Source organism: Aulonocara sp. 'chitande type north' Nkhata Bay, linkage group LG7 (assembly GCF_057382095.1).
Source record: "Aulonocara sp. 'chitande type north' Nkhata Bay isolate Kocher_YH1m ecotype deep benthic linkage group LG7, A_spYH_male_GT1.1, whole genome shotgun sequence".
NCBI lineage: Eukaryota > Metazoa > Chordata > Actinopteri > Cichliformes > Cichlidae > Aulonocara > Aulonocara sp. 'chitande type north' Nkhata Bay.
In genome coordinates this window covers 43,588,756-43,612,658 of record NC_141350.1, presented here as the reverse complement: position 1 = coordinate 43,612,658, position 23,903 = coordinate 43,588,756, and the positions used below count along the sequence as shown (strand labels likewise).

The following is a 23,903-nucleotide window of genomic DNA, read 5'->3' as shown; positions in this document are numbered from 1 at the left end:
TTTACAGGTTAAGTTTTTTTCTCCTTAAAAACTAATCAGCTTTTCTCAAAAGCTTGCAAAGACAATGACTGAATATATCTTTATATTGTTGTTACAACCAAAAAAAAGATGTTTTGGTTATCAACCTACATACAGCGCTATATTAAAGAAGGGAAAAAGCAGTGCACCGTAGTTAGTCAGACCTTAGTTTGTCATAAAGCCCGTCTTGCTTTATTGGTCATCTGCAGAGCAATGATTCAATACTTTTGCAATGTCAGACAGGAACTACAAACACACCTTCAGGGAATAGCATAGAAAGTTTATTGTTGAGTCATAGCAAACGACAACGTGCAAACTGTCATACATGTGACCCTAATGAGAGATTTGCGTATAAATCGTGATTATAGTTAAGTACTGATTTTGCCAGGGAGTAGTAGTAGTGTAAACAATGTTCTCTTTTAGGCACAAAACAAACACACACACTCAAAAAAAGAAATTGAACACAAAAGATTTTGTCAGCAAAAGATAGTGACTGAAATAGCAAAAACATCTATATTATAGTGAAACTGTGTGCAACGTTGGATAGAAAAATAACATTTAGTCATATGTGCTCTAAAAATTCATAGGCCAATAGGAAAACAATGTGGGGTTGTTGTTTTTTATTATTAAAAATGCTTCAATAAAGTTATAAAATGCCACAGAAGTTAAACTGGGGAAAAAACAAAATCAGTCTAAGTGCTTCAAAAGTTTTTGTGTGTTTGTCAGTGTCACTACCACAAAGCTTCATATTCCGGTTTCAGCAATGTAAATCAGTATAATTTATATTAACATATTTATGACAGTACTGGAATTAAATGAAATAATATTGTATTAGACATTCACAACAGGAAGAAAGCCATCCTGTCATTGTTGGGTTAATACTGATTGGATCACAAGGAGGACACACATGTATATATACACTAGGGCTGCCACAAACGATTATTTTGATAGTCGACTAGTCACCGATTATTTTTGCGATCAGTCGACTAATCAGATCATCATCCACTGGACGTAAAACGTACAGCTTATTGCACCAGCATGAGTCTGCTCTTATATAACTATCATTAGCTTACAGCTTTAAGTGTTTAAGGTATGTGGTAACTAAAAATAAAGACAAGATGGTAGTTTATTAAATTTTAATGAAATTTGCAGATCGTTTCAGTGCAGTTTAATAAACTCAGCCGTCTGCTCCTTGCTATCTAAAATATAACAGGACACCGGAGTATATTCTCGAGCATCTCACGCTTCTGATAATCAGCTGTCTGCTTGACGTTTATTCAGATGTGTAAAAACTATAACTTTAATCTCAGACAAACTGATTTACTCAGGAACAAATAAAATACTAAAAAAAAAAAAAAGCCAAACAATAACATTTTTAAGTTATCTAAGTGACTTATATATGTTTAACCTGAGTGGCGAAAGACGGCGGTGGGTTTGAAAACGATTTGCTAGGAGTCCGGTGTTCTCACCGGCTCTAGTGAGCCTTGAACCCCGGCTAACACTGGAGCTGGTGGGTAACAGACGTCTCCGAAAACGTCGGAGCGCTTTTGAAAATATGAGATGTCTTGATAAACTGAGCAGATATTTGAGGTTTACACAGCTACATTCTTGCCTGAAAATATGTTAAACGTTTATTTTGTGGCCCAAAAAGAATAATAAGAGTACTATTAAATAGGGATGGCACGATACCACTTTTTTATGTCCGATACCGATACCGATATCATAAATTTGGATATCTGCCGATACCGATATGAATCCGATATAGTGTGTTTTAATCAACAAAACTGTTTTTTAAATATCTTGCTGCATTTTGTATAAGTTCATACTCAAGTTTAAAACAACAACTACACTAAAGCTATTCTGTTATACCTATATGCAAAAAAAAAATATTTATAGTTCAGCAACACTGATCAATCTAATAAACTTAAACCTACACCATCCTCCCTATTCTGGTATTTTAAAGAGTACTTAGCAGAAATATTAAGCAACCTAACTAATAGGGTTCCAACTCCCAGCAACAACAAAAATAAATAAATAAAAAATAGGGAACCACCCCTCACGCTCCACCTCATGATGATTAATCAACGTAATCAACCTTAATTTGATGCAGTGTGAAAAAAAAATGCACAGAAATCAATTATTTTTCAAGAAATATTAAATAGATTCAACATCTTTCTTCAACAAAATTGCAGACTGCACAGATGGTACCTTCCCAAAGGAAAAATTACTATAGCTTACTAGGGTATATATATTAGACTTAATAGTCACTATATACAGTAATTGACTTCTATTCATTTTACATCAAATTAAAACTTTCGGTGTAAGATTCGGATAATTATTTATTAAAAGCTAGACATTTTAAATGAGAATAAGAAAGAAAAGTATGTCTTTGTGCCCCCTTTTCCCTGTTCATGCCCTATCGGCCCCCCTGGCTAAACTTTGCTAGATCCGCCCCTGCACAGTTACCAGCGTCAGCTACGTAGAAAAAGATCCTGGAGTAGAAAGTAATAATAAATAAATTCTAACAACAGCTGATCAAGCTTAAACGTGCTGCTGTTGTTTAGCCGCTGGTTTCCTCTTTCTGGTGCAAAGTGGGCCAAAAACAAACCAGAGAGATGGACTCGCGACAGAAAAGCCGATCAGCTGATCATTAAGCAGTTTCATGATTGAAGTAGCAGCAAGAAGAGGCAGTCGCTCCATATATCGCTTGTTAAGCTTAACGCAGGAATGCTTTACAAACATTCAGAGATGGACTTACACACTTGCTTTACTTCTCTCGGGATAACTTTGTCGGAGATGAAATGCCGGGTTGCTAGCGAAGCTCCAAACGCTATCCAGACCACCGACAGGTCCCGCATGCCACAGCCGCTCTATCACGTGATGCCTACTGCTCCGACGTGCTAACTTTCTGAGGTGAGTTACGGCGTGTTGCAAGTTTTGTGAGGTGCTTTCGTGATATTTAATGGATCGGATTACATTTTTTATTTTTCTCCGATATCCGATCCAGTAATTTAGGTCAGTATCGGACCGATACCAATACGTAATATCGGATCGGTCCATCTCTACTATTAAAACTAACTAGCTGCCGCCATTGTTGGAAACTGAGCTGGGCCGCGCTATGAATTCTGGGACAGAGCTACTTCTTCTTCTTCAGGGTTTTGAAACGATATTTTGAAAAACAAGTTATGGGTACATATTTGCATAACTTTTTAGGTATATGTACAAGTAGCGGTAATTACAAGTACGAAACATGTACTGTGCTTCAGAAATGAGTAACAAATGTAGTACATAATAACCTACAGCACACCATCTTTCTCTTCTTCTTGTGCACTAAAACCACCAAAGTCCTCTCCTCCAGTGTCGGATACGAACAGGCTCATGATGGCTTCGTCATCCACTCTCCGCTTCTCTCCTTTGTTGTCACTTTCAAAACCAAACAAATCCTCGTTGTCAGTGTCAGAGTCGAACACCCTCAGAAGGGCCGTGGCGGTGTCCTCCTCTCCATCATGCAGCAGTCCAGCCCTTCGAAATCCGTTGGTGATCGTGGATGTTTTCACACTTTTCCACGCTGTCAGAATCCACTGGTGGAGTTGAGCATAACTTGCTTTTCGCAAGTTTACCGCCGCTCATCATCCACGCCTCCAACTGAACACATAGCGCTACTTTGAAGTTTGTTTTTCCCGCTACTTCGTACGGCACTACGTTGCCTGGCAGACGGACATGTGACCAACATACCACTCTTGAACCCCGATCCTTCCGCCAGGCAACGTAGTGCCGTACAACAGCGGAACAAACAAAACAAATCCGCTTACGATATGACAAAAATCATGGACAATCCATAGAAAAGCCGCACCTGACTAAAAGCCGCAGGGTTCAAAGCTTGTGCAAAAAGTAGCGGCTTATAGCCCGACAATTACGGTACTCATTCCTGCGTCTTTTGGGATCTTACAAAGCTTCAAACGACGCATCGACTATTAAATTAGTCGTGACTAGTCGACTAATCGTGGCAGCCCTAATATACACTGTAGATTACTGAGCTTGGCTACAACACAGAACATCATTTTAAAATGAACAAGACCACATTGCCATAGCATCTGAAGCCAAAAGGCTGAAAGACAAGCCCAAAGTAATCTGCACTTCGAACAGGCTGCACTACTAGCCTGACTTTTTACATCCACTTCATTATAACATACAACCAACCTGGCTTCTTAATACTGTTTTTTCTTGCTTTTTAAAACTAACTCTGACTCCCAAACTAGTCTGGGAATCTAGTAACTGTTCAAGCTCTAGCCAGTTGCCTTGTAGATAGACACAACGTCTTTTATATTCAGAAACGCAGCAACAGCTCACACATATATGGCCACTTTGCAGTACAGTGTTTTTCCCACTTCCAGGATGTTTGATTAATTCAAAGCTGGGTTGTTTAAGGGGGTTAACTAACCCCGTGTTAATCCAATTCAAAAATCCCATAGTTAGGAGTTAAAATAAAAACAAGCTCAATTTAAGATTGACTGGAAAATCTGGATTCCAGCATCATTACAACTTGAAATGAAGACATTATCCTCCAAACCCAGCAACAAACACAACAAAAAGACAGTTTTTACCACTTTCTTACAACCATGAATGCGAAAGTAGATTAAAATATGAAAACCACTGTATTAGTGTTACTTGAGAATTAATGGGTGAACCCCTTGAATTGTATTGCAACCAAGGCAATCTTCCTCTTTCCACGTTCTGTTTGCTGTTACGATGAGAGCAGGGGCTGTCGTTCGGCAGCAGTGCTCTGAAAAAGAAAAATATAAAAAAATATATATATAAAATGCAAATATATTACAATTTAAAGTACTGAGAGAGGAACTGTGATGCTGCATGAGTAAGTCAGGAAAGGCAGTGAAGTATGTGAGGGTTGTTCAGGACATGCATGTAAGGAGTAGATGGAAGAGATCCTGGAGTGGTGGAAATATGCAACGGAGAGAAGAGGGATTTAAATTCACAGAGGACAAAATGCATGCGTATGAATGAGACAGATGCATATAGATCGATAAAGATGCAAGAAGTAGAGCTAATTAGGGGGAATGGGTTTAAGGTAAGTTAGAGAGGCGAGGCTGAGATGATTTGGACATTTAAAGGGGAAGGGTAGTGGAGATATTGGACAAAGGATTCTGAAGATGGAGCTGCCAGGCAGGAGGAAAAGAGGGAAACCTCACACAAGGATATAATGGAGGAGGGACATGCAGAGGATTGGTGTGACAGGAGAGAATGCTAAGGATAAGGTCAGATGGAGGCAGATGATCCAAATACCTAAATATCTGATCAGACAATGGCCTGTATTTGTATAGCGCTTTACTTGTCCCTAAGGACCCCAAAGCGCTTTACACATTCACACAATCACACGGCAGCAATTGATTAGCTGCTGATGCTGCTCATGTTCAAACTGAACATCAAAAGGGGGGCAAAAGTTGATTCGAGTGACTTTGAACATTGCATGATTGTTGGTGCCAGTGGGGCTGGGCTGGGCATTTCAGAAAAATATCCAGTAAGCAGCAGTTCTCTGGGTGCACGTGGCTTGTTGATGCCAGAGGATTGCCAAAAAAATGGCCAGACTGCTGCTAGCTCATAGGAAGGCAACAGTATCTGCTCTGAATAGTCTTAAAATCTACTACAATATTTGAATTAGGGCTGCCCCAAACGATTATTTTGATAGTCGACTAGTCACCGATTATTTTTGCTATTAGTCGACAATCAGATCATGCATCCATTGGACGTAAAGCTTATTGCACCAGCATGCATGTTTAAGGTATGTGCTAACTAACAAGAAAGACAAGATGATAGTTTATTAAATTTTAATGAAATTTGCAGATTGTTTTGGTGAAATTTTAATAAACTCAGCCGTCTGCTCCTTGCTATCTAAAATATAACAGGACACCGGAGTAAACTCTCTACCATTTCACACTTCTGATAATCAGCTGTCTGCTTGACGTTTATTCAGCTGTCTAAAAACTATAACTTTAATCTCAGCCAAACCGATTTACTCAGGAACAAATAAAATACTAAAAAAAAGCCAAACAATAACATTTTAAGTTATCTAAGTGACTTATATATCATGTTTAACCTGAGTAGCGAAAGACGGTGGTGGATTTGAAAACGATTTGCCGGGAGTCCGCTGTTCCCACGGGCTCTAGTGAGCCTTGCCCCCGGCTAGCTATCGAGCTAGTGGGTAACAGACATCTTTGAAAACGTCGGAGCGCTTTTGAAAATATGTGGTGTCTTGATAAACTGAGCAGATATTTGAGGTTTACACAGCTACATTCTCACCTGAAAATATGTTAAACGTTTATTTTGTGACCCAGAAAGAATAATAAGAGTAATATTAAAACCAACTAGCTGCTGCCATTGTTGACAACTGAGCAGGGCCGCGCTACGAATTCTGGGACAGAGCTACTTCTTCTTCTTCAGGGTTTAACGGCAGCTGGCATCCTTGTACATGCAGTGCTGCCATCTTCTGTTTCAGTCCGTTATTACACTCTTAAATCCTGCTACTTATTCCTGCGTCTTTTGGGATCTTACAAAGCTTCAAACGACGCGTCGACTATTAAATTAGTCGTCGACGATTCTGATAGTCGACGTAATCGTGACTAGTTGACTAATCGTGGCAGCCCTAATTTGAATAGACTCACCCATTAACTTATTTCAGTTAATTCGTTTTTTTTAGTTGTAGTTTGTAGTTCTTTAGAGTGGAGCGCAGCATGGCATTAATTAAACAGGTTCGATTTGCATTTTCTAAGTTATTTTTCTTGAGCATTTATAGGGCTTTTGGGGCATGCTGTGGACTAATCTAAGGTGCTTCATAATGAAAAATAAATCAATTTATTTGAACTATTTTTTAGATTATTTTAAATTGACCACATACACCATCATAAATCTGAATGAAAAAAATTGAGCCATCCTGTATGTGCAAGCACTTGGCAGAACCAGGCTCAGGCCATCTGTCCCAACATAATGACATCACACAGTTGCTTATTGCACAAGCTCACCTCGGGGACTTTCTGTTGACACACCAAGAACATGAAGATTCCTCCCACAATGATGGCTAGGCCAATCAGCATGAAGGGAATGTTCTCCACAACGTTCTGCTGAACACCAATCGCCTTTAGCTTCTTGGCTGCTGTGTCATCAATGGTGGCGCTCTGTTAAGACGGTAAGAGAAAATATTGTGTTATAGCACATAAGAACACAAACACAGCCCCTACAAAAGTAAATGGTACATTTACGGCCCTTTCATTTACCGTCTGTTCATCTTGGTGTTCAAGTTTATGAAGAAACTGAGACCATAAGAATTCTATAAACAAGTAATATTAAATTTACTAATTAGTGATTTATATTAGATTAGTCTTCTGTAGCTTTGATTCTGTGGAATCATAGTATCTACCTCTGTATTTTTCTTTTTTTGCCTCCACACAAGTTAGATTTACTAATTTATAGTCTGTCTGAGCAGGATTACACAATGCTTTAATACATAAAAGAGAAAAACACGAGGTACATACTGAAAACAAAAATGCCTCCTTTAACTACAGGGTACTCAAGGGAGTCTTTTCCCTTTGAATCATTTGTATTTAACTGAGAGTTATAACAGAAAATGTATATAAACCAGAGCTGTGGTGTGTGTGTGTGTACGGGTATTAACATCATTGTGGGGACCAAAAATTGGAAGTTTACTTTACTTGTGGGGACCGACAGCCCTTGTGGGGACCAAAATCCCGGTCCCCACAAGTTTGAAGGCATTTTTGAGACTCAAAATGTGGTTTTAGTGTCAGGGTTACAATTAGGTTATGGTTAGGTTTAGGCTAAGGGTCAGAGTTAGGCATTCATTTTTGATGGTTAGGATTAGGGTAAGTTGCTAGGGAAACCACACGTACGTACGTGTGTGTGTGTGTGTGTGTGTGTGTGTGTGTGTGTGTGTGTGTGTGTGTGTGTGGGAGAGTGAGTGAGAGAGAGAAAGAGAGAGTTTGTACCTCATTCAGATAAGCCACAGGGAAGACTACTGTCCTTACATTTCCCGTTTGACTGAAAGAGAATGACATGATAATCTTTAACTATGATGTAATGAAAAATAGCAACTTGGAAAACACAATATAATATACTTGTGTAATATAAATATACTTATACAATGTCTTCCCGGGCATGTTCTGTAAATTCATACTATCTGTATAATAATAATAATAATAATAATAATGGATTGGATTTATATAGCGCTTTTCAAGGCACCCAAAGCGCTTTACAATGCCACTATTCATTCACTCTCACATTCACACACTGGTGGAGGCAGCTACAGTTGTAGCCACAGCTGCCCTGGGGTAGATTGACAGAAGTGAGGCTGCCATATCGTGCCATCGGCCCCTCTGGCCAACACCAGTAGGCGGTAGGGTAAAGTGTCTTGCCCAAGGACACAACGACCAGGACAGAGAGCCCGGGGATCGAACCGGCGACCTTCTGGTTACAGATACGCTTCCCAACCCCCTGAGCCCCATAAATAAAGCTTGATTACGTATTAATCTCACACCATAAATTATGTGGAGAGTTACATAATTTATTTTTGGACTTCAAGCTCTGTCTCTAGCACCTTTAATTTGAAACGGAATAACAGATATAACATAAAAGTGCCATATCTGGGCTTGTTGGCATCAAAAGAACTGCACAAACTTTCCTTTCAAAGTTCAATATTGCACAAAAGAGCCGACGCTTGGCTAGGGATTCAATTTGATAAGATTTTACTGATATCAGCCGCAACATCAGTTCTGTTTATAAGTTGGATTCTATATTTACTCCCTTAGGCCCCAGAGACAGGGGGCAGCCTCTCTCTGACCAAAGTATTCACCATTGTGAGTGCTTTTGCTGCTAGCAGATAGCAGCAGTTGCCTGTAGTTTGCACTCGTGTGCAAAACACTCACCAAATACTTGCTAAGTGGTAGTGAAATTAGAAACAGTGTGAGTTAGCGCGGTTAGCTCATCTACGCGTTAGTACCGTATAGCCCCGTGCACGGGGCGATCCGCGCTAACTCGCAAACTGAGATTTGCCACGTTATTGCAGTTATGGTGTTAACGTCATTTTAACAAGATTAACGCTGGCAGCACTACTTTAAAGTAAAAGCTTCACCTTTTGAAACATGCTGGTGTGTTGCAGTAAGGCACAACCTTTACTTGTCTAAAGATTTTGCAATCTAGTTCACAGCAACCACGAGCAACCTCCAGGAACTGCTCGTCATCCAAGCAGGAAAAACACATTTTTCCCTAATGACCAGAGACTGGTTTCTAAGCCTCAGTTACTGGGGGGTTATGAGCATTTGTTCCATGGGAAAAAAGTAGATTTGAACAGTTTTTTACCAACAGCATAAATACTTTTATTATCTGAGTTTAACTACAGTGAAGAAAGAGAGTATAAAGAGGTTTTCTTCACTGACTGGCATCATTTTCTTTGTAATGCACAACACTGTGGTTGTTGCATTCACAAAAGTAAGTGTGGACTGTGTAGCACCCATTCGAGACTACAGTACCTACAGTTAGCTTACTTGAAGTTAAGAGTTTTCTGTCATTCCGAGTCATAAATAAAGTGACTGTGCAAATGAAAATGAGAATAAAAATCTATTAGAATGATACAAAAGTTCATGTTGCGGCTGCAGTGATGCGGACGCTGTACCGATCCATCGTGGTGAAGAGAGAGCTGAGCATAAAAGGGAAACTCCTCCTTCCTGGTCCATCTACGTCCCCACCTTCTCCTATGGTCACAAGTTTTAGGTAGTGACTGAAAGAACGAGGCCGTAAATACAAGCAGCAGAAATTTGCTTTCTCCAAAGGGTGGCTGCCCTCTCCCTTAGACATAGTGTGAGGAGTTCGGCCATCCAAGAGGGGCTCAGAGTAGAGCTGCTACTCCCCCACACTGGAAGGAGGCAGTTGAGGTGTTTCGGGCATCTGACAAAGACCCCCCCCTGGGTGAGGTGTTCATGGCATGTCCGGACCCAGTACACGCTGGAGAGATTAGATCTCTCAGTTGGCCTGGAAACGCCTTGGTTTTACCCCAAATAAGCTGGAGGAGGTAGCCAGGGAGAGGGAGGTCTAGCCTTCTCTGCTTAGGCTCCTGCCCCCATGACCTGGCGCCAGATAAGCGGAACAAAATGGATGGATTCGCAAAAGTTAGTTTGCCAAAAATAAAGAGGTATATTCTAAAAGCAGAAGGCATGCACAGGACAGATCCAAAATAGCCTGGTGGACAGAAGAGCACAAATCTTGTAGATGAAAGCAAAATGATTTGCATGGGAAAGAAAGGCCCCTTCATGACTCTATGGCAAATTACAAATATTCTCCAGGATGTAGGCCAATGTGTTTCCTTGTACATAAAAAAAAAAGCCAAACCTCATAACCAGAGCCAATTATCTACTGATGTCAGTACGTTTAAGAGACATTGTTAACATTATTCAGTATAATAAATTCTGGCCACTAATGTTGTCTTGAGGGCTCCAACCTTATACATTTCAAAATATTGATGTAAACCTACTCACATTAAAGCTGACTTGCCACTTTAATATAGCTTTTGTTATTTTATCTTATTTCAAATAAAAATAACAGTAATATGTAACTATCTAAACACATACAGTCTCATTATCTTGCTGCTAGTTCCTTCTGAATTCAGATAAACACGTAACAAGTGAGCCAGGTCTGTGCAAAAGTCCACCCATAATGATGATGGTGGCATTATTGCTTTACAATTAGCTTACTGGCAGCCCTTCACAGACATGGGTACTCATGCAGCTATTGCGGCTTCACTCTTCATACTAATATAGTGAAAGTGAAATTCATGAAAAATCAGGTTATTCAGCTGCTTGAACTGATGGAAAGAGCTGCTGATTACCTGAAGGTGGGAATTTGCTCTACATAGACGTTAATCTGGAGTCGCTTGGCTGTTTGGAGAACCACTCCTGTCAGCTGTAAAACACAAATTCATTTTGTTAGGGACACAGAGAATGTGGGAAAAACTCCTGTCACTCCTGATGTATGAACACGTATACCTAAACACCTAAATAATTGTTTTCTGCCCACACTGTATTATGGCCATAATCTTTATAGTAACATGTTGACATTATTTGTAAACCAACAAACCACTGGATAGAAAAACACAGAACTATGCAAAGGTTTTTAGTTAGGTACAGCAGATTTTCCATCCATTACATAATACCATCAGGGAGGCATGTGCTCTGGCCCAGATTCCTCATGCAGCTTGAGAATGACCTCAAACATACAGCTGGAGTGATAAAAAGGTAACTTCAGTGAAAAGAAAAGAAATAAACTGAGTTAATCTGAGATTATGTGAAAAAACGGAAGACGGTGAGACATGGCAGCTGTCAAATAAACCTAATTGGGAGTTTAGTCGTTTCTTTCTTCAGTTTTCTGCATTTTGAAAAACTTAAAAGAGAGAAAAAAATCTCAGGATGTATCATGTATTTATCTAAAGTTACCCCAAACTGTTTGCATAGTACTGCCTGTAGTTTTAATATCTTTACTGTAGGCAAAAATAACTTCACAGCTCTGGGCAAGCAGGGAAGACGGCTGAGGGCATCACAACTCAGCAGTTATGATAAAATTCACAGGACTTTGATCAATCTTAATGATATCATGCCGTGGCAGAGTGATCAAGGAGGATAAACACAAAAAAATGGTAGCTTGTTTATTGGATTCAATACTTTTGTAACTGTAAAACCACCACTTTATATGTGGATGTGTGAAATAATTAAGTGTACTATTGTACGAAAGCGTGAGAGCGACTGTAAGAAGGAGTTCTGTGTTAGACTGGTCAGACTGGTGTACAAAGAGCATCTTAAGAGTGGCGTAGCAGTAAAGACAAGCAGAGGTACACCAATCTGCAAAATATCGCATCTGCAAATTGTGAACAAAAATCCGAAAAATACTGCACAATGTAAAAATGCTAAGACTTCAAGTATCTCAGCATCTAATAACATGATCAAAAGACTCGGAAAATCTGGAGAAATCTCTTTGGTGTAACAAAAAAAGAAGAAAAAAAAAAGTATTTTCTCTTAAATTTTGAAAACATGGTTGCTGCATCCTCCAGATTCAAGTGGAGAGGGATCATCTGGCTTGTAAATTAGTGTTCAGTTCAGAAGCCTGCATCTCTGATGGTATGGGAGTGCATCAGTGCCCATGGAAGCCATATATAAAGCTATACACAGGCTTTACATTAACATATGCTCTAATCTTGTCTGGGAAGAACTGCCATATTTCTTCAAGACAATGCTAAACTCCATACTGCATCTATCACAACAGCTGTAAACCCACTGAAAACATCTGGAGCATCATGAAGAAGAAGAATGCTTTCTGTCTTTTACTGTGAATGTAATACAGTTTATTTATTTTTGGGAATTGCACTTTTTTTTAAACTTTTAACTATTACAGAATCATTCATCGTTTTTTTCTGTTTTCTCTGAAAGTGTATCATGTAAAATTTGTAAAAATAAATAAATAAATAAAATCAGAAAATTAGATCATATAGCAATTGTTAATTTTTGGCTGCTGTGGCATAAATCTTTCATTGGATGGTGGTCTAATACATTTGTTAAGCACTACACAGTATGTTCAGCTACACGTTGTGCTGCTGGAGGTGTTTTTTTCAGTCTGTCTCTCGCTATCAAGACTTTACTACAAGTTCAACCAGGTAATTAGAGTATTATTATCATGATAAGAGCAGTTAGAGCTTATCTTTCGTGACAGCCCCGTACCACGTACCTCTGATTTAATTTTTAACCACTATTTTAAACAGAAGCTCAACTATTGGCTAGTCATGACAAAAAAAAAAGCTGAGACACTACTCCATCTAGTGTTGAAGATTTAATACTATATAAATCATAATTGTATTAGACAAAATATGTATTATAAATTGAAGAGAGATTCACAACAACACGAGAACGAATTAAACATTTAAGCTTTAAAGTTGTGATTCCTACCGGATTGATATCAATGGCAGTCTGGTGCTCTTCCTTGTTTGGCGTCATTCCGAATACATCCTGAGCAAATTTCTCATCTGCCTGGTAGAAGTGTGGTGAAGACATTATGATAGGAGCCCCTAAACAGCAGAAAAAACATTACAGAAGATATTAACAAAGCAGGGACAACATCTTACTCGACCTGAGGAAAATATGCCATGTGTAAAATATACCTGTAAATGTAAAACATCAATATTCTAATAATGCTATGGCTTGTAATAAACACAGCGTACACTTGTCAGGGACACTGCTAAAGTAGGCCCCAGAAATGACAGTCAGTGAATTAATTTCAGGGAGTCTTTTGCTAAGTGTTGACTCCATATTCTTTACAGTGCAATGAGGAATTGATACAAGTTATTACTCAGCACTAACAACCATACTTTGTTTGCTTTAAATCAGATGCACCAGAGCACATCACAACAAACCACAAGAGAACTTTCACTTCACTTATTCTACCGTGTCTGAGGAGCCAGAAAGTAAATATGGGAACAAGTTCTCGTGCTTTCGACTAGTGGATGCGTTTGTAATGGAGACGGTCTCTGGCTAGCAAGCATTACTCCTTTTGTGTGTGTGTGTGTGTGTGTGTGTGTGTGTGTGTGGGGGGGGGGGGGGGGGGGGGGGACGACGACACACGCCTGACAAAAGGCGCGGTTAGCTGAAACTTGGTACAAACTGATACAACTCGGTCAGATCATGTTTTTGCCGCAAATAAAAATTTCCAGAGTTCATTGGTTGAGTTATTTTGTTTTAAACACAATTGAAACACAATTTCTTTGTTCTCACCTGTCCACACAAATCACACCATGGGGGAAAGAAATGAGTCTGAACTAATGTAACTTAAAAAGCAGCATATCAAAGATCATTTGGCTATGTTTAACACAGTAAAACATTGTCTTACCTTCTTTACATACAGACACATTCAGCAGGCCAGACCCCAGGCAATTACCAGCAGGCACACAAAAGCCTGCGTTGTCTGGGTTCACAGTCAGATTGGCGAACACTGAGCTGGGAGGAACAAATCGATACCCAGTGATCCCCTTCACTGTCACATCCTCCTCATACACTGTGTACAGAGACCTTAGAAAGAGAGTTACATGCTTGTTAATCTCTGGATGCACTGCGTTACTGGACAATGACACATGGTTTGAATTCATGAGCTCAGCGATAAACTGATTTACAGAAAACCTGCATTGAACAAACTGGTTATACCAGTTTTTCAACGGTTGTGTTGACACCTCTTATTAACCAAGCTGTTAGATGACCTGTAAATGTGACTTCTGTTTCTAATATATTAACAATCACAGAGGACTGACATTTGTTGTTTTAAGCAGCATTAAATAGGCTGTGGCCTCATTTAGGAGGCTAACACTGACCAGCCTTGAAACCAGCCAAACTAAATTAGGATCCTTAATCCAATATTCAGACCAGGGAAAGGCTCAGGAAGGCTGTGGGGGGAGCCATTTCACTAGCTCAAGCCAAGAGGGAAAATACAGCAAATGCTGCATGAGTCAGCAGAATATGGCTTGAAACTGAACTGGAATAACCTTCATATGAAACTACAAAAGTCCAGATGCTCAGCTGAAAAACACATTCAGCTACAATGACTAAAATAGAAACAAACATTTACAATGAATGTTTTATACATTTCTAAATTCAAATAGTTTAAATTTACATTTAAGTTTTTTGGGGTTTTTTTTAAATACACAACCTTTTAAATTCAAGTGACGTATTAAATGTGTCTTTCTTCAATAAAGATTACATTTTGAGTCGCACGGCTTCAATCCAAATTTGAAGGTTTTGGAGGTTGGCCTCAACATTACTGAAGCAGTGTGGGATCGTCTTGACAGAGAATGGAACAAAAGGCAACCGGCATCCAAAGAAGAGCTTTGCATGTCTTTCAAAAAGCTTGGAGAACTTTTCCTGAAGACTACTTCAAGAAATTACAAGGCTGTGTTCAAGAATAAAGGTGGTCATACCACCATGTGTTTCATTAAATTACTGCAATTATTTCCCAATTTACTAGCACACCAGTAAGAGATGAGGGGTGGCTCAACACTTTTGCACAGTACTGTATATGCAATCAAAAGATTGCATCTTTCACTGGTACAGCTTTTCTGCTCTACTCACCTGCACAGGTCAGACGAGAAAATGTAGAGCATATCATTCTTGGTGATTACAGGATGGAAGCCTGTTCCAATGGTTCCATTAATCATGTTGCACTCATCAGACGTCCACCAATTCAAGGAGCTGCACAGATATTCAAAATGTTACAAAGTTCGAAGGTTTAAAAATGTTTCAGACATTTAGCACGCCCAGCTAAAAGCCATGGAAAGCCATTTGCTGGGCAAAGAGGACTGGATATATTTGTAGGTTAGGAAGCACACTATAAAATAAGGGTGTTTCCCAAAACTGCTGCTCAAGGTACAACAGCCTAGTCTTAAAACAATTAGGTTTGTAAGACAGGCAGAGATAAAAGGCAGTGCAAGAAAGATGATCATATTTTGGGGGTTTAGTGAGTACAGATGCAGAGCCGATGGTTGGCTGTTCTTCTCTGTGACAAAGATAAGAGAGTTTGGTGCTTTACCTAAGTAGTTATTTCATTATTGATTACATTTTTTAAAATGATGTTAAAGGGAGAAACATCAGCGTTTGATCCCTGCAGTGAGTGATTCTGTTTTGCTGTTGGGGGGATTTGGCTAACATGATTTGACTTTCCTCATTTAATGGCTATGAAATGAAATGATAATTATAAAAGGTATATAAGCCAAACTAGCAGCCAGTGGTTATTTTGGTCACATGTCTGTAAACAGACTCAGTTTCAGTGTCCTATCGGCGGTGATATAAGAAAGAGAACGAAAACTCAACAGGAACACAGTTAAACCCACCTTGATCATATGACACAAATCACTTGGTGTGCATCCATTAACTTCATGTCACCAACAAAACTCACTGATGAACAATTTTACAATTAAACTGTAAATCCAACATGTGCTACAGGTGAGAGGAGACAATTACCTTTCACCTTTCCACGTGTCCACTCTGGAAAAGTCCCTATAGTTCTGCTGACCAGTGAAAAACACATATTCTCCATCATTGGAAGCATTGTTCTGTAAGATGGGGGGAAAAAGTTTTTTTTTTTTTTTAAATATTAAAAAAAATATATATATATGGTTTACACAAAGAACACAATTACACATTTATGTGCATTAAAGAGACCTTATAGAAAAGTCCAAAAACATCATCCAGATCCGGATCATGTGTAATGGTTTTCAAGGCTTTAAGAAGTCCATCTTCATATCCCCACAGCAGCTCTCCCACTGAACGAGTGGTAAAAAGGCCTTGCCCGGTGCCCTTCATGTAGGCAGAGATCAAGTTGGCTTCAATGAATTTATCCTTGAGTCTTTCCATCACTGTCTACCAGGACAAAAAGAAACAAAAAAGGGAGAAGAACGCCGTTACAGGATTATTAGTTTGAATAAACATAAAGCAGGCCATGTAAGTAAGTAAGTAAGTACATACGTGTATGTATGTATGTATGTATGTATGTATGTATGTATGTATACACATACACATATATATATATACACACACATATATATATATATATATATATATATATACACACACATATATATATATACACACATATACATATATATATATATATATATATATATATATATATATATATATAAAAAAACATATTAAGAGAACAACTTCCTTATTTAATCTTGCTGATTGACTGAGGTTTTGCAGACATGTGAACACAAACCACATGCCCATGTGCCCATTAACCATGTTACGTGAACTTCTCCACAATTTTGGACAAGTGACAATCATGGTGACAATGTAGGATCAAGTGACTAAGCCCCCAGTCACACAGACCTAGATATTGACCCTCTGGCAACCACCACTTGCTAGGGAAAAACATCTCATCTCCAAGCAAAAACCTCCATTTGACTGCTATCCATCAATCCTCTTCTGCCTACCCAATTAAGGGTCAACAGGTGGATGGAGCCTATCCCGCTGCCATAGGGCGAGAGGTGGGGTACACCCTGGACAGGTCGCCAATATGTTGCAGGGCTAACACAGAAAGACAGAACCATTCGCACTCATATTCACACCCGTGGGCCATTTGGAATCACCATTTAACCTCCATTTAGAGTCTGAATGGAAGTGATAGACTTGTCAACAAATACTACCCAACTACTCTCCAAACTGTAGTGAAACCGTAGAAAGTGCAGCACAAACCAGAAATCTACCCCCTTTGAAACATGTTGACTGTAGCGCTGAGGCAAAACATTACTTTGAAGACAAACCTTCTCCATATAGGAAATGCTCCACAGGAAATGCTATAGGCACTGGGCAACCTACTAGCAACCAGAGCAAGACCCCTAAGAGGTCTTTTCTGCAGCACTTTCTTTGCAACCAACATGCAACCGACAACCAGCAACTCCTGTGAACCACTCAACAACCAGTTGAGGAATATACATGAGCAATGCCCACATGTGAGAAACCTTAATATTCGTCCTAATGTGAGAAAACTATAATACTGTGAGTGGCAGATCAGATCGGTGCTGTAGACTATTGCTCACCATGGCAGGGATATTAACTGTCCTGATGAGGTCACTCTCTGGACCTCGGGACATGTTACGCTGAAAAATGTAGGTTTTAGTGTTGACAGCTGTTACTTTAGTGCCATTATCCTGAAAGTCAATTTGCTCCATAGGCCGGTACTCTCTGTGGAGGAAAAGCAAAACATTTTTAGACAAGAGAAAAGATTCTTTGTTACAGAGCTGCAGCCAAATATAACAACTAGCTTTGTTTGTGATTTTAAAAAAAAAGCTATAGCGTAACTCCCTACTTTGCATCTGCACTCTTTAACACGCCATGTTATATAAAGCACAATACATGAAAAAAGTGTGGGGATATTAAGACATGCAGTTCTTCACATGACTGATAATGTCACATTTACTCTACATGAAAAGTGGGTTGAAGATTGTTCGTCTATTGTGGCTCAATTTCCCTTGACACACATCTGTGCAGTTTGTGACTGTGTTTGTGACATGTGACTGTGATGCAATTATTGGAAAAAAAAGAAGAAGCTTTTTTTTTTTAAACCATAAAACGTGTCAATGGTGAGTTGTTTCTTAATAACTCAATAACAATTTCCTAAAACTGCTTTATTTTAACTGATTTGGTGACCCAGATAACGTATGTAAGTATTTACGTTAGCTTTCAGTGCTACTGAAAACAAGTCAGTGCCAAAAGAGATAAGATGGTTATCAGCTGTGTGCAGCGATATATTATACTATCACTGGGTATATGGATAATATGAATCAAATAAACTTTCTTTTCACCTTACACGTATATCTAGTTCAAAGTGCTTTACAGGTAAAAAAAAAAAAAAAAAAGGCAAATTAAAATTGGCATATATTAAAAGAAAATTAAACAGAATAAACTTTAGAACATGTATACACCAAGTGAACAAAATAAGGCCAATAAAAATTCATTTTAAAAACGTAATGCTACATAAAACAGGAAAACCAAACTGTCAAATGATTAAACCAATAAATTAACCTATCAGCGAATAAAAATAAAAAGATCTGAAAAGGGAAAACAATGAAATAACATCAAGTCAAACAGTAAGTTAAAAATGTAAAACAAAGTAAGTAATATATGTAAAGCACGTTTAATCAAAAGCCAGTTTTATGAATGTCGAGATCCTGTGGGTGTGGACTGGGTAGAAAATAAACTGCACATTGACCTTTCATGGCACAATAACACTGAATGTACACAATAAAAAAAACAATAAAATGTGCTTTCGGAAAAATAAACATCTCCGTGTCACAGTTCGTAAGTCTCAGCACCAAAACTAGTACAAAAATGCTGTCTCTCAGGTGCTTACAGGTATCCAAGCACAGGATTGCTCTGCATCTCTTTAAATTTATCTCTAACAACATTCACATGTTTTTTTCTTAAACACACTATAGACCAGGGGTGGGGAACTCCAGGCCTCAAGGGCCAGTGTCCTGCAGGTTTTAGATATCACCCTGGATCAGCACACCTGAATCAAATAATTAGTTCCTTACCAGGCCTCTGGAGACATGTGTCCAGAGACTTCAAGACATGTTGGGAGGTAATTTAGCCATTTAAATCAGCTGTGTTGGATCAAGGACACTGTGCGACGACAGTGTCCTGTGAGAGCTAAGCACACCCTGGGATTCAAAAGCTTGAGCAGAAATGACTTGATGTACCGTAACAATTTTCTGTATTGACTTTATCACTTCGTCATATTGTTGTCGAGGAATTTTGGCCTGCTCTTTTCACAGCATTGTTTCCATTCATTGAGATTTACAGGCTCAGCTCTCTTAAGGCCCTGAAACAGCATTTCAGTCAGGTCGATGTCTGGACTTTGACTGGGTCATTGCAACACTTTGATCATTTTCTTGTTTTCAACCATTCTGTTGTAGATTTGCTGCTGTGGTTGAGATCATTGTCCTGCTGCACGACCCAGTTTCAGCTGAAGCTAACTGTCAGACAGATGGCCTCACATTTGGCTCTAAAATACTTTGGTATACAGAGCAGTTCATGATCTAATCAATGACTGCAAAACAAGAACAAATCATCACTCCTCCAAAACTGGCTGAAAATTTGTATGAGGCGTTTGTGCTGATACACTGTGTTGGGCTTTCTCCTAAAAGTAGGGCTGTGCATTGTGGCCAATCATCTCTTTGGTCCATCTGAAAAAAAGCACAGTGTTCAAGAAATCTTGTGGTTTGCTCAGATGCAACTTTGCAAACATAAGCTGTGCTGTCTTGTTCTTTTTTTTAGAGTGAAGAGACTTCTGCCAGGGAATCCTGCTGAACAAGCCACGCTTGTTCAGTCTTTTTCCAACTGTCATGAAGTGTAATATTTAGATGCTAACTAATGCCATCTGATTAGCCGGACCTGGCTGCTATTTACCTGCTTAATTACTATTGCAGTGTCTTTTTCTGATCTTTTTAACTGCTCCACAGTTTGCGTGCAGCAGCGTTGGCTTTGTTACTTTTATCAGGTTGTTGATTTTCCAAATCAGATGTATTGTGCTTTTATAAACCTTTTTCATCTAACTCAACACCTTCACTAGTCAAATTTATTACTAGTCAATAAATTTGTATCACATTTATTCTTAATATACATCGTAAGACTGGCACCACTGAATCTTAAAAGCTCCCATTATGGGTGCTGATACATCATTGCTTTGCCTCCACCTCTTAAAATGTTCCAGTAACTTGACACTTAGTTTTTTTTGTTGTTTTGTTTTCTTTAAATCAAGAGATGAATGGAGAAACAAATGTTAAGCGTTTCTCCTTTCCCTCCCTCACCTGTATGTATACGGTCCAATCTCCACCACAGCTGGCCTCTCCCCATCCAACACCTCTTGGGGATTTGTGAGATTGAAGAAGTAAAACTGCATGTAGATATGTGCCGGTGGATCCTTCCAGGCCTCAAACGCATCTGTATCATTTTTCAGAATGACTTGCTAATGGGGGACAAAGGGCGGTGGGGTTAAAAATGTTATTTTAGATGACTACTGTGCTGATGATATGCAGTTTCACTTCACGTTACACGGTATGAACCTGCTGAAACAGATGAAATCATCATTTGGTGTCATGACACACACACACACACACACACTCACAGGCCACTGCTTTTCGGCACAAATACATAATCAACTCATTGAATTTAGCAACGTAGCCATTCTCAAGAGGACCTGCTGAAGTTCAAACTGAGTATCGTAATGGGAAAGAGACGTGATTTAAGTGACTCTGAACATGACTGCTGGTGCCAGATGGGCTGGTTTGAGTATTTCAGGAAATGCTGTTTTACTGGGATTTTCCCCAAACAACTAGATTTTACAGAAAACTGTGTGAAAATAGAAAGAATATGTAGTGAAAGGCAGTTCTCTTGGTGATTGTGAAGGTTAGAGGAGAATAACTAGACCACTTCAAGCTGATAGAAAGGCAACAGTAACAGTAATTACGTGTTACAACCAAGGTATGATAAAGAGCATCTCTAAACCCATAACACATCAACACAACCTATAAAATTGGAAACTTAGGCTACAATTCACACAGACTCACCATAATTGGACAATAGAAGATTGAAAAACTATTGCCCAGTCTGAGGAGTCTTGATTTCTGCTACAACATAGGGTTAGGCTGGAGCTGATGGTGTAATGGTGTTTAGATATGTTCTTTGACCTCTTAGTACCATTGACTGTAGAAAACAGTTTTCTACAGTCAATGCTTAGTACCAGTTGAGCATCATGTAAATACTACAGCCTATCTGATTATTGTTGGTGACCATGGCTATTGCTTCAGCAAGATAACGCAGTATGTCACAAATCATCTCAAACTGGTTCCTTGAACATAACAATGATTTCGCTGTACTCAAAGGGCCTCCACAATCACCAGACCTCAATCTAGTAGAGCACCTTTGAGATGTGGTTAAACATGAGATTCACATTATAAATGTGCAGCCGATAAATCTGCAGCAGCTGTGTGATGCTATCATGTAAATATGGACCAAAATTTCAGAGGAATGTTTCCAGCACCTTTTTTGACCATGTGAATTAAGGCAATTCTGAAAGCAAAAGGATATCCAATCTGATACTAGTAATGTGTACCTAATAAAGTGTCCAGTGAGTGTTTATGCCACATATGATACACAATATTTGGTGACAATCACAAAGCACAAATAAAAGGCAAAATGATCAAATGCGAAATACTGAGATGGCATCTATGTCACATGTTAAACTATATTTAGCAATGAATGTTATAAAAGCATACAATACTCTCTGTGCCAATTGTCGAATAAGCAGTGGAGAACTTTTTTTTCAACTGATCCACACAAAATTTAATTTAATTCAACGGTCTACAATACAACAGATCTGTCTAGCGGATAATCACCTGTTCTCTCATGTAAATATTTTTAGACCCTCTACAATCAAAACAGTTAAGACAAACTCAAAGCTCTTACTGCACAGCACTGTCTGTGCCCATTTAAAATCATCTGATTTACTATCCTGGTTTTTTATTACATTTAGTAAGACGTGTTACATTCTGTAATACTTTGTTGAATTTGCGCCATTTCGCTTTTTTTTTTTTTTACAATTACTTAATAGGTCTGAACCATACTGAGATTTGGGTTTTGTCAAATTATGTTTGCTTTTACTGAGCGTTTATTGATATATTATTCTATTTATTTAAACTATTTCAAGCCGTGTTAATTTTAGCTGTGCTACCAAAAGATTTCCGCATGTTTAGGATACAAAATGTACACATTGTGTGATCTCATCTTTTCAACCCTAGAAATAAACACTGCTACTTAAGTAAATGGGTGACAGAACAGATCTGAAATTGTATCCTAAGGCGAGCCATTTGTAAAACATTCAAACCTGAAACGCTTAAAACTGTTAAAAACACTTCCATAAATAATTCCACGCTGTATTTCTTAGACGCTAAATGAGCTAACTTTAGCTACTATGACAATGTCTCATATTAGCTTATCTGAGGTTAACGCCTACTGCAAAGGCTAGCCTAAATTAGATGCTTACCTTTTTAACCATCGACTGTACTAAATGTGGAAACACGCTAGTCAAAACCAACGAAATGCCGAGAATCAGCATCAGTACAGAAACAACTCCGACGCTGTAAACGCAACATGACTTTAGCACCATGACGAGGCAGTAGAAGGCACGTCTCTCAGCTTTCACTGACAGCAGCTACCCACTGTTTGCTGTTTTTGTTTTGAGAAGCCAGGAACTTGCTCGGTAGAGCAAAGACTCACTTCCGGAATAAGACACTTCGCTCCTACCACATCCGGTTTCATAGACAGTCGATAGGGTCAGTGAGCATTCAGCCGTAAAAAAGAAGCTGCAGTGATTTTAAATAATCTGTTTAACCTTTGTTATGGGGCTCAATGGTGAAATATGATGTATGAAAAACATAACAAATTAAACTCCCTCCACAAGAGCTGGTCGTTATTATAGCTGAACCGCAGAACGAGTAGGCTATCTATCTTGAAGGCAAACATTCTTTGTTTTTTTTTTATCTAAAGCAGTAGCAGTTTAAACCTTTTGTTACGGACTTAAAAAAAAACAAAAAAAACTCATATTTGTTAAATATGAGTATAAAATTGTGTCATTCATTTCAGTGCGACTCGGACTAAGCTTTTTTTAAAAACAACAAACTGCAATAAAGAGACAAGAGAAAAAGACAAAAGAACCAAGACAAGCCAACTGTCACGAGGGGCAGGACGGACAGGTTCAGTCTGCGAATCACAAATTACAGTTCTTTATTCACACAACACCAGGCGCTACGTTTTAGGAAGTGGCATAGCAGTAAACAGCTTCTCCACTAGATGTCCCTGTCTTACCATTTACTAAGATTTTTGGTTCTCTTTGCTGCCTCTAACCTGAAATTATAGCGGACCGTATACCGGGGTTGTCATTCGTCTAACCAGACTAAACTATGAGTAACAACGTGTGTCAGTCTTTGTCTCACTTTGTTTTCTGTTTTTTTTTTCTTCTCTGATCAGAAATTCCCAAATTAGACCGCTTCATTAAAAAAAAATGCTGCTCATTTTCATCTGAGAAGCAGATCAGAACACACTTTATATTAGTTTATTATAAAAAAAAAAATACCAACAATTTAGTAAAAATGTATAGTTTACAAGCACAAAAACCCTAAAATAAGGAAAAAAAAAACTTTGAAAGAATGGCTACTATATGACACAGTGAGCTACAGTGGGGCAAAAAAGTATTTAGTCAGCCACCGATTGTGCAAGTTCCCC

At 38.8% G+C, this 23,903-nt stretch overlaps 1 protein-coding gene across 1 annotated transcript; it reads right to left on the bottom strand.

The window, feature by feature from the left end:
* Window positions 1-277: 277 nt before the first annotated feature.
* On the bottom strand, window positions 278-23,104 carry scarb2c (scavenger receptor class B, member 2c). Its single transcript, XM_086300561.1, has 12 exons — window positions 22,666-23,104; window positions 20,432-20,589; window positions 17,660-17,804; window positions 16,281-16,478; window positions 16,080-16,171; window positions 15,192-15,311; window positions 13,963-14,141; window positions 13,026-13,144; window positions 10,922-10,995; window positions 8,031-8,082; window positions 7,053-7,205; window positions 278-4,801 (listed from the first exon to the last, which is right to left on the bottom strand). The coding sequence occupies exons 1-12, from the start codon at window positions 22,786-22,788 to the stop codon at window positions 4,763-4,765; spliced, it is 1,452 nt and encodes a 483-aa protein (XP_086156687.1). The 5' UTR covers window positions 22,789-23,104; the 3' UTR covers window positions 278-4,762.
* Between the last annotated feature and the right edge of the window lie 799 nt (window positions 23,105-23,903).

Coding starts and splice junctions, on each gene's coding strand:
- scarb2c (XM_086300561.1), bottom strand. CDS start 22,788: ATGGTGCTAAAGTCATGTTGCGTTTACAGCGTCGGAGTTGTTTCTGTA. Junction 13,145..13,962: donor TGTGTCTGTATGTAAAGAAG/GTAAGACAATGT, acceptor TCTGCTGTTTAG/GGGCTCCTATCATAATGTCT. Junction 10,996..13,025: donor CTGCCATTGATATCAATCCG/GTAGGAATCACA, acceptor TGTGTTTTACAG/CTGACAGGAGTGGTTCTCCA.